This window comes from Caretta caretta, chromosome 25, assembly GCF_965140235.1.
Source record: "Caretta caretta isolate rCarCar2 chromosome 25, rCarCar1.hap1, whole genome shotgun sequence".
NCBI classification, from domain to species: Eukaryota; Metazoa; Chordata; order Testudines; family Cheloniidae; genus Caretta; species Caretta caretta.
This window is the reverse complement of record NC_134230.1, coordinates 8,464,656-8,482,320: the sequence shown is the minus strand read 5'-3', so window position 1 is coordinate 8,482,320 and position 17,665 is coordinate 8,464,656. Positions and strand designations below refer to the sequence as shown.

The 17,665-nt window shown below is 51.4% G+C and overlaps 1 protein-coding gene across 1 annotated transcript in view; it reads right to left on the bottom strand.

The window, feature by feature from the left end:
* The window catches only part of ONECUT3 (one cut homeobox 3), an 86,880-nt gene extending 76,294 nt beyond the window's left edge, over window positions 1–10,586 (bottom strand). Inside the window, exon 1 of the mRNA XM_048831032.2 lies at window positions 9,563–10,586. Coding sequence (XP_048686989.1) covers window positions 9,563–10,586 — 1,024 coding nt within the window. The remainder of the gene's footprint in view (window positions 1–9,562) is intronic.
* Window positions 10,587–17,665: the final 7,079 nt, after the last annotated feature.

Below are 17,665 nucleotides of genomic sequence, written 5' to 3'. Positions count from 1 at the left end.
CCCCTGGCACCTTAGCTGGGCGACCTGCCCGCCACTGCTAATCTCCAGCGCACAGGGGCCCCAGTTCTCCAGTTCGCCTTTGGAGGCTCGGTTACAGGAGCGAGGGCCCTGCCTCCTGCCGTGGGCCCCGTGCAGAGCTGCGCCCCTAAGGCGATCCCCGGCGAAGGGGGTTCAGACAGACTGTGGGAGGTGAGCACGTGTGAACATCTCCTCTCATTCTGGTTCGTCGCAGCATCAGAGCCCCCACCCTCTGCTCACCCACCCGTCTCCTGGGACTTATCTCCACACCCCGAACCTCTGAGCAGCTTCAAAGCAAATTAATCCATCGGCCAGGGTCCGGGTTTTCTTCCTTTCCATCCCAATGCAGAAGGGCCCCTCCCCAAGGAATCTATTGCCAAGAGCATGCTGGGTTCGAGTCCCTCTCGGTGTAAGATCGGATCCCTTCAGAGGGGGGGGGGGTCTTGATACAATAGCCAGGGGGAGATTCCCCATTGGCCACAACACACGGTGCCCACGTTTAGTCTCGGGAAGCCCCCGGATGTTGGACATCGGTATCATCCGTGGGTCCAGACAGATGGGGTGGGGCCCTTTTGAGAGGGGACGTAGCTATTTCCTGCCAGAGCCTCAGGCCGTGTAAACCAGAATAAGTCTGTTAACTCACACCAGGTGCGGATCTAGCCCAATAACTACTTGTACTTGTTTCCCTCCTGCCACGCCCATACAGTCCAACTGACCATCCCTAAAACAACCGGCTCCGTGGGGCAGAGGGGTACAAGGCCTGACCTCAGTATAATCTCCGCTCTCAAATATATTTTCCTGTAACATGTGTGACACATAGAACATACATGACAGGATAGCATTTGAGGAGCGGACGGGATGAGGAGGGTTGTTAATTTCATAGGGGTGGTGTAATGAAGGGATGGGGTGAGAGTGAATTATGATCACACCGGGAGCCAGCTGTGGATTTTGGTGGTTCCGCCTAACTTGATTTTCGGATTGTTTTAAACATTAGAAGGCGCCCCCAGAGCTTGACATTTGGGTTCTAAAGATCGAAACAAATGCACAGAGAAAATGCCATGTCGTCTGCACGTTCATTAAGGATGACCTGGAAAATTCACTTGAGGTTTTCCCACAAAATACATTTCCAAATGTACCCTGATGAAACCATCCTACAATTGCCATGCTGCACAACTCAGACTCACACGTGCAAGTGCACACACAAAGGCACGCGCGCACACACACACGTGTTCTCTGTGCGTAACATTCTTCTCCGTGTCTGTTCTGTGCTGGCCTGCACGAATGTTCACATTTAGTTTACACTTACGGTAATGTTTCTTTTTACAGTCTCGACTCACGTTGTTCGCAGTGTTGGTCCCAGGATATGAGAGAGACAAGGCTGGGGATGGCATGTCTTTATTGGACCAACTTCTGTTGGCGACAGAGATTAAATCTTCCTCAAGCCCTGCAGCTTGTCTCTTTCACCAGCAGAAGCTGGTCCAATATAAGGGTATTACCACACCCACCTTTTCTCTCTTACACACACACACATGCACACGTATTCACACACACATCCATATGTGCACACTCACAAAGTACACACGTATGCACAACAGAGAGAACTTCCACATTGCTCAGCCTCTGTGTGTGTCTGTATCCTTGGGTCTTAGGCTCCGCGTCTTTGTGGGTCTGTTGCAAGTGAATCTGCTTCTGGAGGAGGGGGGTGGACTTGTGTCTCTGTGGAACTGCGCTATACCCGTGTGTGAGCGCTTGGGGGGTGTATCTGGGAGCCCTGCTGTTTGTGCATGTGTGTTTCTCTCTGTGTGCCCCGAGGCAGGTGAGTGCCAGGGTGGCTGTGTGCGGGTACACCCAAGGCATCCATGCCCAGAACACATGCACCTACCCCCAGGACTACCCAGGGTCCCACTCTCCCCTTATCCCCCACCCCTCTCTTCCTAAGCAGAGTCTGAATCTGACCGAAGCAGGGAAGTGCGGAGAGGTAGAGAAGACAGAAGTTTGAAAGGGGTCTTTCGGGGGGAAGATTTCCACGAGACAGGCAGAGGTAGAGATGGATGGGCAGGCGAGCGAAGTGTCCATCGGGCTAAAAGAAACCGACCAGCCATGGGGCGTGGGGCGGGGGGGGAACAGCCGCAGCTAGACACACACACCCCGAGCCACCTCTCCTCCAGTCGCTCTGGCAAGGAGTCCAATCTGCTTTGGCAGTGGAGACGAACCTGGCAAGCTGGCTCCCCCGCAAGCCAAACAAACCCGCCGGCTGGCGCTGGGAGCCGCGGCTGGGACCAGGGATGTGTGCGAGCCCGGCTGGATAATTCATGGTTCCTCTGCACATTGGCCAGGCGCTGCGGCCTGAAGGGGGAACTGGAGTGGAAAGAAGAGAAAGGCACCAACAGACATTTTATAGGCGGCCCAGCTTGTTTATTGATCTTCTATTTACTGACTCTAACTCATACACCAGGATGGACTCCTGAACCCGGCCCAGGGCCTGCCCCGCTCGCTGCAAAGCTCCCGCTCCCCCCAAATGGCAGAGCCCCCTTCCCTTCCCGGGGACTGGTCCCCCGGCGGCGGGCGCGGGGCAGGTCTGGAGGGAGAGGCCTGGTAGATGGAAACCCCCCGCGCAGCTTCCTTCTGCTGGGGAGGCGTTAAAGGGGCCGATTTCACGCACTTCCCCGGGGCTGGGTGACTCCCAGGGTCTGTGTCCGGCTCGCCCGTCCTTCCCCTTCGTTCACTATTTGTATTAGGCAAATTGTCTCCTTCCATCTATCTAATCTAATCTAATCTATCTCTCTATCTATCTATCCCCATCCACCCCATCTATCAACACCAACACACCCCAGACCCCACTCTGCCTCCCTCTGTCACGACCAATAAACACCCCACTCTGCCTCCCCCTGTCACGACCAATAAACAGCCCACTCTGCCTCCCTCTGTCACGACCAATAAACACCCCACTCTGCCTCCCCCTCTCACGACCAAAACACCCCACTCTGCCTCCCCCTCTCACGACCAATAAACACCCCACTCTGCCTCCCCCTCTCACGACCAAAACACCCCACTCTGCCTCCCCCTGTCACGACCAAAACACCCCACTCTGCCTCCCTCTGACACGACCAATAAACACCCCACTCTGCCTCCCCCTGTCACCAATACACACCCCACTGTGTCTCCTTTTGTTACCACCAACATACATCCCAATGTGCTTCCCTCTGTCACCACCACACACACCCACTGTGCCTCCCTCCGTCACAACCAATAAACATCCCATTGTGACTGCATCTGTCACCACCAATACACATCCCATTGTGCCTCAGGGTGTCACCACCAATACGCATCCTACTGTGCCTCTGTCAGTCATCACCAACACACACCCCACTACACCTGTCTCTGTCACCACCATCACACCCTCAACTGCGCCTCCCCCTGTCACCACCAGTACACACCCCGCTTTGCCTCCCTGTCAGCACCAAGACACAACCCACTGTGCTTCCCTCTGTCACCACCAAAATACACACCACTTTGCACCTGTCTGTCACCACCAGTAGACAACCCCCTGCATGTGCCTGTCACAACCAATAGACAACCCACTGTGCCTCCCTCTGTCACCACCAATACACACCCCACTCTGCCTCCCTCCATCACCACCACCAAAACACACCCTTCTAGGCGCCCCTCTGTGACCACCACTAACATATACCCCACTAAGCCTCCCTCTGTCACCGCCACCAACACACCCCACTCTGCCTCCCTCTGTCACCACCAAGACACCCCCTGTGCCACCGTCTGTCACCAGCAGAACACACCCCACTGTGTCTTTCTCACACCACGAATACACCCCCTGTGCCACCCTCTGCCACCGCCAATGCACACCCCACCCTGCATCTGTCTGTCACCGCCAATGCACACCATCTGTGCCTCCCTCTGTCACCACCAAGACACACCCCTCTGTGCCACCCTCTGTCACCGCCAAGACACACCCCACTGTGCCTCCCTCTGTCACCACCAATGCACACCCCACCCTGCATCTGTCTGTCACCACCAATGCACACCATCTGTGCCTCCCTCTGTCACCACCAAGACACACCCCACTGTGCCTCCCTCTGTCACCACCAATGCACACCCCACCCTGCATCTGTCTGTCACCGCCAATGCACACCATCTGTGCCTCCCTCTGTCACCACCAAGGCACACCCCAACTCTCCATCTACCCTTCTTTCCTTCTGCCTCCCACTCTCCGCCCACATCTAACTCCCTCCTTTCTCCTTGGGTTGCTGTGCTCAGTTGGGTCTTTCTTCCCTTTAGCTACAAGTGGCAGGCGACAGATCGGTGCCTGAACCCCGCCAGATTCGTTCCTTGCTGCCTTCCCGTCCTGCCCCGATTGCGGGTCTCGCCCCAAGCACCCGGCTCGCCTCTCGGCCCGGGGTCCGCGGCCACCCCGGGGGGCGAGGGGGAGGCTGTCGGGTCGCGCTGAGCTCTGGCCCGGGGCAGAGGGGAAATAGAGATTCCCAAGCGCCTCATGTGTCCCTGCTCGAAGGGGCCTCGCTGCCTACCCCCGGGATCTGGAATATCTCGATCCCCTGTTTGCAATTTCCCCAGCCCGGTGCAATGTCTGTTGCTTTGTACTTTGGCTCCGCTGTTGATTTTCTATACCCTGTAGCTCGCAGCTCTCAGCCACGTGTGATTCAATGTCACAGCCCGTCTCCCCCCCCCCCCCCCCCGCAATATAGGTGTGCTCTGGAGCGGCGATTTAAACAATATTTGAAGGCCGTTAAACAAGCGCCATGGGGTGGGGGTGCCGGTGATGAACTGGGGACAGTAACTCGAAGGCATCGATTGGCGTGCCGCCCCCTCCCCCAGACCGAGTCCTCTTGCCATATAATGGCGCTTTTTAGAGGCAATCAGGGTAATGTGTGCCAGGCGCATGCAGACGATATGCAGATCAGCCTCGGGGGAAGCAAAGCCAGGAGGGACAAAAGTCACTACTGCTGAACAAAAGAATAAAACAACCTCACGGCCAACCGACCGACCGACCAGAAAACACGGGGGAAATCCGTAGAAACGGAAACAACCCCTGGGGGGGGGGGGGGGGGCGTGCTTCTCCACCGCAGGTCGATCTCCCGCTCAGCGGGCACGATCCCTGCTCCTGCCTTTGCACACTCATGTGCCCGTAACATACACGCATAGGTAGTCACACTAAGCCCCACTGGCCTCCATGGGAACTTTGGCAGTGCTAGGAATGCAGAATGAAGCTCTAGATGGGTGTGTTCTTTTATAACCCCCCCCCCCCCCATACCTGGTGCACGGTCTAATCTGTCTAGCCAGCGTTTGACATATAGGAACTTGGGTTCTCTTTCCCCCCCGCCCAAACAAGTACCAAATCAGTAACTCTCTTTCAGTCCTTCCTTTCTTGAGCCCGACAATTATTCCAACATCGTTTTGAAATCACGCGCAGGGGAAAGGTGCCCTTTGAAATTACACCCTCGCCCTCTAAGTACACAATGCCTCTGCCGCGCGCTGGCTGCCATTTTCAGCGACTCCGTGTCTCACCGTCTTTAGAACTGGTTAATAAGCTCTCCCCAGATCCCTTGCACATCCCCAAATCCACTGGCAGAGTGTCCCCAAACGCAGACAAAGACAATCCCTTCCCTAGCTGATCGACAAATGCCATTTGCAAGAGAGCCATTCCATTTCGCCTTTGGGTTGCGATTTTCATATTCTAGTTTCCAGAAACACCCAGTGAGTTTTACTTGTTTGCTTAAACGACATGGCACTTTCCTGCTAATTTGGAAACAAACCAAAACCTTCCCGAAACAAAAAAACAAACAAACAAACAAACAAAAACCCCTTTCTTAGAATTGTCGTGTATATTTACAACGCAGGGCATTTACTATGATGCAGGATTTTCAAAGAATATCAGGGTTGGAAGGGACCTCAGGAGGTCACCTAGTCCAGCCCCCTGCTCAAAGCAAAGCATTTTGGTTGTAATCCCCCTTCTTTCGTGTGTTTTATTTTAGGTATGTAACATACCTGATATTTAAATGTTTGATATTTCTGAGTCATGCAATACAGACGTGCTCATTTCCTCTCGCTGTATTATATATGTAACATACCTGGTATTTTAAAATCCAGTGCAACATTTTGCATATCTTGCACCACATCTTTTCCTTTGAGCAGGACTATATTCTAATATATGCAACAGAGACGGTCGTTAAACGTGTATCCAACAGATTTTGATTTAAATCAGTTAAAATCACCTAGGGCAAATGACCTCCTAGTTCCCCCCAAAAGTTTATAGAGGAACTCGAAACCTCATTTCAACTCAAAATTCAGAAAAGGGTTTCAGAACACAACGCTAAAGAGTGACCATGTTCCAACAATATTGTGAGTTCATTTAGTGGAGGGTTTTTGTTGAGTCTTTTAGGTAAAATCCACGGCCGTAAATCTACTCACAGACTCCCGCTTGAATCGTCCAGCTTTGAATTTGTTTTTTTTTTTTATTTTGGTGAGTCAGAAATAAAACAACCAACTGCTCAATTAGACTGAACAACGGGGGTACTTAAAAAGCCAATTGTGGCACTGTTTAAATCTTTATTTACCAGAACCTTGTAAAGGCAGGAACAATTTGCATTCTATTAACTGCTTTTCAATAGGGCATCGACTGGAACTAAAGGATGCCACTATCTTGCCCTAATTAAAGAGCAACTGAATTACACTAAATACATATGAATACTACTATCCCCCCATAAATAACCCCAGACATCTTGCTATAGGTGGGGAGTGCTTCATCCCATTCGCCCAGGCTCTGTTAGGATCTGCTTGGAGCTCAGATACACTGACACTAGATGGCCCACAGGTCATGTGGAATTTTGTTTCAATAGCCCAATCCACCCCCTTTGAGCCCACCAGACACAAAATATCCATAAGAACGGCCCTACTGGGTCAGACCCATGATCCATTTAGCCCAGTCTCCTGTCTGGCCGTGGCCAGTGCCAGGTGCTTCAGAGGGAACTAACAGAACCGGGCAGTTTCCAATGATTTATCCCCCCTGTAGTCCAGTCCCAGCGTCTGGCGGTTCTGAAGTCCAGACCAGAGGACTTGTTTGTCATCTAGTCTATGAAGCAACCCTGTTCCCTTAGCAGCAAGGCAGGTGGGTTACAGGACACAGGGAAATAAAATGGTCAGAAGCAATATTGAGTATACAGAACGGGGGGAGGGGGTTGCGGGGGGGGGGGTGAGTGCAGGTGTGTATAGCACCCCCATGGCTGCCACAGCTGAGGGCATCTTATTTCAGCATGTCTAGAAATACTCCTGAGACTGCAGAGAACCCCGAGCCCCTGTGGAAAATGTTCTCTCCACACAACGAAGAGAGAAAGTGCAAGTCGATGATACACAGGGAGGTTTTCATCTTACTTGTGGATATATGAAAGAGATCACTGTGTTTCCATATGTAGGAAATCGATCTGGGTAAATATATTTCACCTTGCATTCTATGCGAACAACAGGAGAATTGCATCTGTGCTTAGGTGGCATTATAAATGATCATACAGCATAAAACCCACGGTTCTGTTATGCAGACACACAAGCAGAAGAGAAAGAAACTGTCTCTGTTTGTCTTGACATATCTAAGGAGACATATAGGTGTATGCAGAACAGAGAGGAATACTTAGCCACACTTTGCCTTCATACTGTATCATTTATAAACACACAAAGACTATGAGTATGAGTGAGTGTGTGTGTGTATACAGAATGTGTGTGTGTGTATACAGAATGTGTGTGTGTGTACATATATATATGTATATAAACACACACACATTCTTTATAATGTACATAACACATGATGCATATAAATATGTATATACAGTTATAATACACCTTTCATGGGACTGTATGTTTAGCTCTATGCATCATGTATGATATATATTATACAGAACGTGTGTACGTATTTTTCTAGACAGCCATATTTATAATCATGAAATTCACACCGGGCTTTAGACTGGACTCCTGAGTTTCACTCTCGCGGGGGTGGTGGTGGGGAGGGGAATGCGGAGAAATGCTATCAGCGTAATTTTTAACCTAAATCTTAACCCAGAGAACCAGACCCCACCTCTCCCAGGGTATATAGACATGCTTCAGAGTTTACAGTTCGGTCTCTGGGGTCTCTCTGTTCAGTATTATAGTGCCCTGGAGCGCAAGAGGCAAAGTGTCCTGTCCCCCCGTCCTAAAACCAGGCCTTTCCTCCCGCTTCCGCGTGGGTGCATTTATTTTTCGGTGACTGTCCATTCATTTAAAATACAGTCAGGACTGAGTCAGCATCTGAGCCGTGATGGTTTGGGTACCCTCGGTTTCAGAGCCAGACAGCAGCATCTCCCTGCTAGCAAAGCCCCCTTTGCTTGCAAAAGAAAACCAGACTGGGAGAGGACCGCGTCAGATAGATCCCAAATGCAAATCATTGCCCGGGCGATAGAGAATTGATTGGCGGTGCCATTTGTAAAATGAAGGAGCTATCATATTGATCCATTGGGAAGGAGAGGGAGGAGGGGAACAGCTGAGTTTTGACTCATTCAGCAGCATGAAGAAGCAGGCCTTGGGGGTTTCTGTGCATACAGACCTTTTAGACCTGGCTGGGGTAACTGATTTACCGCTATGTATTTAGGGTGGCGAATCCAACTCAGTATTAAGCCCTTCCAATGGAGCAAAAAAAGCTGAGAAAAGCAGGTAGGTAGCTAAATAGCTGGGTAGAGATAGATAGACAGACAGAGAGACAGAGAGAGAGGGTGCCTGAGGATAGATAGGTAGATAGATAGAAGGGGTGTATGAGGATAGATAGATAGATAGAAGGGGTGTATGTGAATAGATAGATAGATAGATAGATAGATAGATAGATAGATAGATAGATAGATAGATAGATAGATAGATAGATAGATAGATAGATAGATAGAAGGGGTGTATGTGAATAGATAGATAGATAGATAGATAGATAGATAGATAGATAGAAGGGGTGTATGTGAATAGATAGATAGATAGATAGATAGATAGATAGATAGATAGATAGATAGATAGATAGATAGATAGATAGAGAGGAGTCTAAGTAACCTATAGGATCTGCACCCCTGATCCCTTTGACCTAGGATCTTTATACTTCAGACTGGTCGGAGGGAGGGATTTTGAGGAGGGGGAAAGGATGAGGTTTATGATAAATATGATTTCCTTTTCATGCGATCTGTTAAAGACTTGAAACAACCGATAACACACACAGAGAGAGAGAGAGAGAGAGAGAGAGAGAGAGAGAGAGAGAGAGGAAAAAATAAGGATACAGCTACCCAGTGCAGAGCCATGAAAGGAGAGCACACCGTGTGTGTGTGTGTGTGTGTGTCCAAAGAGAAGCACGGATTGGATTTTTGCAATGTGTACCGATGTGTCACACCTCTGCTGCGCGTGCAGAGGGTGCCCGTGCAGACCCGCACTGGTCCTTCGGGGTTTCTAGTGCCGCCAGCAATCCCCCCTGCACAGACCCATGCCTCTAACACCCCCGCCCCCTCTGCCCCCCTACCTGCGAGCCTCAGCGCCGACATCCTCTGAAATTCAGGCTCCTGCAGCCACTTCCACATCCTCCGGAAGGTCTCCCGGCCGGACTTGAGCTTACTCCAGGGTTTGGGGTTCCTCAGGAGGTCGGACAGGGTGCCCTGAGACCTGCACAAGATCCTCTGGGCAAAGATGGCCTGGGGGATGCTGTACCGCTTCAGCTCCGCCGTGATCCTCTGCGCCACCTCCTTGGTGTTGATCTCCTCCACCTGCCCGGAGCTGCCGGCCTGCGAGCCCGAGGCGGACGCCTGCCTCTCCCGCTCGCCCAGCAGGGAGCCGTTGGGCTGGCCGTGGTGGTGCCCGTGAGGGTGCATGCCGTTCAGAGGGGGCATCATGCCGGCGCCCCCAGCCCCCAGCCCCCGGGCTAGGTGCTCCTCGCTCCGGGAGAGCATGGCCGCGTGGGAGTCGAAGCCGCTGGGGGAGAGCATCTTCTCGTTGGCCAGGTGCCCCCCGGGGCCGTAGGGGGCCAGCGGCTGCTGCGCGTTGTGCAAGGGGCCCAGGCCGTTGGGCAGCGGGGAGAGGGGCTGCCCCATGGCCGGCATGTCCTTGGGGTAGTGGCCGTAGAGGTTGCCCATGGAGGAGAGGCTCCTCTCGTCCCGCATGAGGGTGAAGCTGCCGCTGACGCTGGCGGGCAGGCGCTGGTGCGGGTGATGATGCGGGTGGTGGTGGGGGAACTTGTCCGAGACGGTGGAGATGGGGGGCAGGTGCTGCAGCGGGGTCAGGGTGGTGTAGGTGCTGCTCAGGCTCATGCCCGAGGGGGACTCGCACGCCATGCTCATGGCCGGGTGCAGGGGGCCCCCCAGGCTGTGCTCCGGCCGGTAGTCCCCGGCGCCTTCCAGGATCGAGGCCATGCTGGGCACCACCGCCGGCCGCCCGTGGGGGACCAGGTTCCGGTGGGCGGCCGGCCGGCCGTGGGCAGGGCTCATCAGCTCCCCGGCCTGCGAGTGGGGCACCCCGTGCAGGCTGCCCAGGCTCTCCATGGTAAGTTCCATGCTGGCCCCCCCGCCGCCCGCGCTGCCCGGCTTAATTCAGAGCCATCGATCCGCCCCCCGCTCGCAGTCAATCCAGCATGGTTTGCTGGGGCGCCTGGCCTCCCTCCCGCGCGCCGGGCTGCCCCCCCTCCCGCCCCCACCCCCTCGCCATACAACGCCCGGCCTCAGTGGGTGCGCGCCGCTCGCCCGGGCTCTGCCCCGGCCGCTGGCAGTGGCAGCCCGGGCTCTCCGCGCTCTGCGGCCGGCGCCGGGAAAGCTGCGGATCGCATTGAATCCCCGAGCCCCAGCCAGCCTCAATCTCACAGCCAGCCGGGCCTGACGTCAGCAGCTCCTGGCTCGCCACACAGCCCCCCTCCTCCCCCCCCCGCCCCCCTCTCTCCCTCCCAGCTCCTTGGTGGCAACGTGCAATTGGAAAATAAATGAACTTCTGCTTTCCTGGACACCTAGCGCTCTGCCCTTCCTCCCCCCAGCCATGCACACTTCAGTGCAACCCGCCCCGCCGCCGTGTGCAACAAAGCCCAGGCGTGTCTGAGTGCAAGCCCGGAGCCGTGTGTCAAAGAGGAGAACTGATCGGCTTTGAGATGTATAGAAAACTGTAGATCGCCAAGAGACCGTTTGCACACGTGCTGCATTGGTGTAACACACACACACACACACGATGAATCGATGGTTAATGCCCGGAAGCAAAGGGGGGTGGAGGGGAAAATAATTCTAAAGGGATGTGCACGGGAGAAAACCGGTTAACAATTGTGGACACGGTTTTAGTTAGCGTCGTTCCCTGTTTGTTATCGATCATACAGACTCAACTGGATATCATATATATAGCTTTTACGTTAGCTAATTTCTAAATCGATCGATCGATCGATAGATGCTATGCAGGCAATTACATAGAGATGCGTGTGTGTGCGTTTGTGTGTTTGTCAGTGTGTGTGTCTGTGTCTACATGCATTCATGGTCTCTTTCCCTGCGTGTGTTTCGGGGGAGGCGGGCGGGGCTCTGGTGCGGAAGGGGAGGCGTTGAAAAACACGCACCGTGGTGCCCTCTGACAACCCCAGGCTAAGGGGATTGTCCCACCTGGGCTTTTCTGCAGAGAGATTCACCCCCTTAAAGCTCGCCCTCTGGGGATTGCAGGCTCGCGGGCAGTCTCGGCTCTGTCCCCATAACCGGTCTGATCCCTAAAGGTATCGATCGCTACACATGAAGAGGGGAGGAGAAATACCTCCTGGCTCTCTGAGTCGTTAGCTCAAAAGGCTTCCTGGGGAAAACCAGGGGGAAAGGAGCGGGTCACCTCCTGTTCTCTGGGCACCTGTGGGCACCGGATTCTTCTTCGGGCTGGCCTGCCAATTAGCGCCACTCCGCTTCGCTCCGAGGCAGAAAGAGGTGTTCACACTCTCAGGGCACCGGCTAGGGAACGTGGTGACCCGCACTGGGATGTGGCTGTCAGGAAATCCCTGTTGACTGCCATGGCATAGGCTCACCTGGAAGCGCCCGGCGACTGCACAGGGGTGTGTGTCTGTGTGTGAGATTGCAACGCACGCACATGTATAGACAGACACGCACATGTATAATGTGCATGCATATCACACATACCATCAGGCGACCTGCAAACAGCAGTGACTTTACTCAGGTGAGTATTCCTACGGACTTCCTCAAGACTACTTACAGACAGAGTTCCTGACGCCTTTGCGCCACAGAATCCAAGGGGTAATCGGGTTTTTGGCCTTGTACGAAAGAAAGAGAAGATAGATAGATAGATAGATAGATAGATAGATAGATAGATAGATAGATGGTGTGTGGATAGATAGATAGATAGATAGATAGATAGATAGATAGATAGATAGATAGATAGATAGATAGAGTGGGTGTGTGGGGAAAGAAAGAAAGAAAGAAAGAAAGAAAGAAAGAAAGAAAGAAAGAAAGAAAGAAAGAAAGAAAGAAAGAAAGAAAGAAAGAAAGAAAGAAAGAAAGGAAGGAAGGAAGGAAGGAAGGCTGGCAATTGGTTTTCCGGATCCAATCAGTGTTTTGATCATCTTTAAAACTTACTTGCAAAATATTACAGACTCTTATGTGTGACCCCCACCAACAGCACGATAGCTGGCAAAATTAAAAATACAATATTTCCGCCGCAGAACTAGACTGCTCTCTGGAAATCAAAGACTGGAAGGAACCAACGGACTGTACAGACATTGCAACAACTCCCACACCTCTCTCCCTTTAAAAACTCCTGATCTTTACATTCAGATCAGACACATGCATTAAATAGAATCTTAGAGAGAGGGAGACAGTGGGTGAGAGACAATAAAACACAGACATTTAGCTCTAGCCAGGCGGGCAGACAACAACATATCATCTCTCGCCTTTCTAGGGAAAAAGCAATATTGAAATCTGAGAACATTCTTTGGCTAAAAAGAGAGAAAGAGCAGATATTAAAAAAAAAAAGAACAGAGAATTTAGCTTCCATGGAGCCTCTGGTTAATATTTAAATTGATATTGAGACAGTTCCAGTGTTTTCAGTCTGTTCTGAGTCCTCTCGGGTCAATATATGCTGGTTTCCAAAGCTTCATTGGAAGAGGTAAAAAAAATCTCTGGCTTACCATTTTTAAAGCATTACTAACTCTTCTGAAGCTTTGGATTTAATAAGCGCCATCAATAAAGAACACGCCTATTCCTTTGGAAATCATCCTCCAACCCTCTAAATCTATTACCGTAGCCTGCATGAGACCAAATCATTGTAATGAGTTGGGGGGAGGGGGAAATAGAGGTCTCCATTTAGCTGCTATTGACCCAGATGCTGTGCACCAACTGCCCTCCCAAACCAACACCACAAATGCAATTTATGTAGGAGAAAAGTCATTTTGACAGGCAGTATTTTATTTTCATCATTGCCAGTTTTTCTCATTTGATCCAGTCCTTTTCCTTGGAATCCCTGGTCAGTTTCTCTCTGAGAAGTGAAAAGAAGATAAGCAAGCACCCAGAGATTAGGGGTTACATTGTGTCGATTGCATGTTTCATGAGCTTTAGAATCCCCCGGACATGTCCACTGAACGCACCTATGTGACTGTGAGCCCCCAGATATCCTTGCGTTCATCTAAGGTGCATATCCCTGCAGCGATTTTGGTAATACACTGGCCAGGTCACCACAATACTTGACAAAAAGCTCCAAACGGCGCGTTTCCTGCCTGCACCTGCTGCGGGTCCTGCATCCTTCCCTTTCGACTTCGGGATTCCCGAGATCTCCAGACACATCTGAGCTGCAGGGACATTTCATCTTCCACAGCAGGAAATGACTGAATTCATGTAAGAGCTGATCTATGGCATGCAAGTGTTGATCAGAAATGGCAAAGGGAGTCTTCATCTTATTAATAATAATAAATAATAATAAAATTAACCTCTGCTTCAGGCCAGCCGCTCCACAAGCTTCATGACTATTCAATTCCCACTTTATACCAAACTTTGTAGGCAAAATATTCAAAACTGAAAGTATGAAGAGACTCTGGCTTTATTTTTTTCCCTGTATAGAGAACAGGGAAAAGCCTTCTTGCTATAAATTGTCATCTGGAAATACTTTTGCTTTCACTATAGAACCTGTGAGATTGAACACAACTCTTTCTTTTCTTTTTCTTTGAGATTGCAATATAAAATCAATCCCAGAGCCAGCCATTTTCTTAGTCCTTGGTAGGCCACTTACTTGCAAAACAACAGCAGCACCCTGGAGGGAAGTGGTAGGGAGGCTCATTGTTTTCCAGAGCTCATTGAGAAGGAAGAAACCTGAGATGGATTGTACCATGGATCTCTACTCTTCAGCTGGGCAGGAGATGCCCTCAAAGGGCAAAGGAGATACTGGTTCATGCACTCCTCCCACCTCCGCCCCCCATTACTGAAGTGGTAACTTCTTGTCCTGTAGAATGAACATAAGAACATAAGAACAGTCATGCTGGGTCAGAGCAAAGGTCCATCTAGCCCAGTGTCCTGTCTTCCAACAGTGGCCAATGCCAGGTGCCCCAGAGGGAATGAACAGAACAGGGAATCATCAAGTGATCCATCCCCTGTCGCCCATTCCCAGCTTCTGGCAAACAAGAGGCTAGTCATTTCAGAGCATGATTTTGCATCCCTTTCCCCACCCCCATTGTAGGTGTCCCTAAAGCATTTGAAATGTCCTTGAGACCAGGCATCAAGGAAGGATGGTTTCCCTACAACCCACCGACTGCCAAGACCCCTCCCACTCCACTGGTGTGAGCCTAATAGGTGGCCGAACCCCGCTGTGCCCTAGAACTGGTTGTGGACAAGGGAAGGGTGTGTGGAACAATTCTTGCATCCTTTCTCCATCCAGAGCAAGGGTGTCAGTGGTGGCCCAGAGAGACATCATGAAACAGGGACTCAAGGATTTGGACTTTCTTCTCCCCCCCCCTCCCCCCCAGGAAGTGGGAGTGTTGAAGTCTTGCAGAACATGTCAGGGTCATGACACTGAAGCACCAGGTGTGTGAGCAGAAGGGCATTTGAAAAGTCCCCAAGATCTAGCAGGGAGGTCTACAGTCCTGGAAGCGCATGCCACCTCTCCCCACAATTCTCCAGCCTGCAAGGCAAGGCATGTAGGCCCCACCTAGAGCCACAGGCCCCCCAAGGCCCTTGTCTGGGTGGTCACAAGCAGATGGTCACTGGTGTCTGGGCTTGCTCTCCCCACGTTATAACTCTAGGACAGGGGTTCTCAAACCTTTTTTTGCTGGAACACCCTTTGTAAATATTTCAGGCACCCCCCCCCCGCAAGTGATGACCCCCCCATACCATGCCCCCTTACTTCAGCGCTGCCTTCAGACCTGGACACCCAGCCAGCTGCTCCCGCTCTCGCAACCCCCCCCCCAACAGTCTTGTGGCCCCCTTTTGGGTCAGGACCCCAGCTGGAGACACGCTGCTCTAGGGAAAGCTCCGATCGTCCCTCCGAAGACTGGGGGAGGAGCAGAAGAAGCAGGAGAGCTGCCCTCCTATTGAAGGAGCCTGTGTGGGAAAGTCCAGGGCCCGTGAGACCCAGAACCACCCGCCGCACGCTGCAAAGCCAGCAGCCAGCATGCGCCCCGCCGCGCAAAGCGCCCCGCTCCCACCTGCTGGGGACAGAGAACGGATCATTCCGCCCCGGATCTTTATTCAGGCTTTCACGTGGTCTCAGGGTAGCAGTTTAAGCCTTTCCGCGAGCCGGTCTGGGCGTTTCTTCCCCGTTTCGGAGCCAAAGGGAAATGAACGGCGGTGAGACATCTTGGCGGTTGGAGACCTGAGGAGGGACTACTTTCTAATGAGTGTGTCTCGCAAAAGGAGCACTCCGCGCACAGCTCTGTGGGGCTGAGCGGGCTCTGGACCGAATTCTGGTCCGTTACTGGTCTAAATGCGGATTGACACCAGTGTGCCCCGAATCAGAACAGCGCGCTCTCCCTGTTGTTCTCTGAAGCTCCTTTCTGGTGGAGCAGAGCCAACCAGCAAACGCAGTAAGGTCAAACCAACCCCGTCTTTTCTGAACGCGGACAGAGGGCTCGTTGGACAGTTGCTTTGATGTTTCCTCCTCTCGCCAATAAAGCATCGTTTAAAAGAGAAGAGGAAAGAAAGAAAACACTTGCGAAGCTTGCCTTAGGTTGGCAAGTCCAGGGCTAGCTGGAGACCATGCAGAGTGCAAGATTGTCACGCTTGTGCATGAGATAAAACTACTAATAATAATCAATGAATAACTCTCATTGCCTCCCATCACCATGTTGCAAGGCCACCGATCTCTTTCCCCTTTTCATGCCACCTGCAAGCTTTACTTTTAGTCTGTAAATTTCATTTGAAAACCCCCAGTCACTTTCCTCAGCCTTGTTCCAACTTGTTCCCAGTCACCTGTAATTCTTAGTCTTCTGGTTTCTTAACTTGGGTGTGAGGCTGGTCAATTTCCATTTGTTTATCATCAATTTCACTTTCCCTTTTATTTATTTATCTCATCAATCTATTATTTACTTTTTTATTAATGCAAGGAGAGTCCTGTGGGAATCCTTGTTAGCAAGGGGGTAGGAGCTGGATAAAAAAGGTTCTGACTCTTGTAGGAACAACGGAAGCATCTCAGATGCGTTTGAAGGTTGCCCTGTAGAAGAGGTGTGCGGTTGTTGTTATCAAAGGGAGTACCAGGTCCTCAGGGAAATGCCGCTTGTATCCCGTGGATCCGGCATGAAATGGTGTTTGCTTTAAGGAGACAACACGGAGGATTTGTAGCATAAAGGAATACAACCCCCCCCCCCCACACACACACACACACATACTGAGATCACGTTTTGATCTTGAAATGGATTTCAGACAGAAAGATTTTCCAAACGGCCAGCTTGTGATTCAGAGACGGGAAGAGAGAAGGGTAGATCTGGGGAGTTGGGGGTATCCTCACCCCAACGAGAAGGAATATGGGACAAAACCCAGTACTGAGTCTCTGGCCATTGTGTGAATATGGGGGTGGGGGTGAGGAGAGTGGCCCGCGAGACTGAGAGTTGTTACAGGTTCTCTATTTATTATGCAAATATTTTTGGCAGCCCTCCCCTCTTTTCATTCAGGGCTAGTTACAGAGATTTTTCCCGTGAAAGAAAAACCTTTCCCAGGCAGCGTAATTACACCCCTTAGCCAGGGAGATGGCAAACTTTGATTGGAAGCCTAATGAATTCCTAGCAAGCATGCAAAAGAGCTAGAGACAGGAGTGAGAAACGAGGAGGGAGGGAAAGGGAAATCGGAATAAACGCAAGACACATAAAGATCCAAAACCTAATTCAAGAGCAGCTCCGGAAGGAGGGTTTTATTAAACTTTACAAAAACCAAAACATATCAGTGTTTTGAAAACATGGAGTATCATACAACAGCAATAACAAATCTATGTCTCTGTCTAGCACGGGTTCAAACCTGCAGTCTTACTCCTGCAAAATTTCCATGGACTTCAATGGGAGTTTTGTTTGAGTAACCACAGGAGGATCTGGCCCTAAACATCTCGTGTGTGTGTTTTATACGTCCGGACGTGTGTGGCTAGGCATGGTGGTACACAACGGGACAAACGGCTTGTTTAATTAATCGCCTGGAGAGTCTCC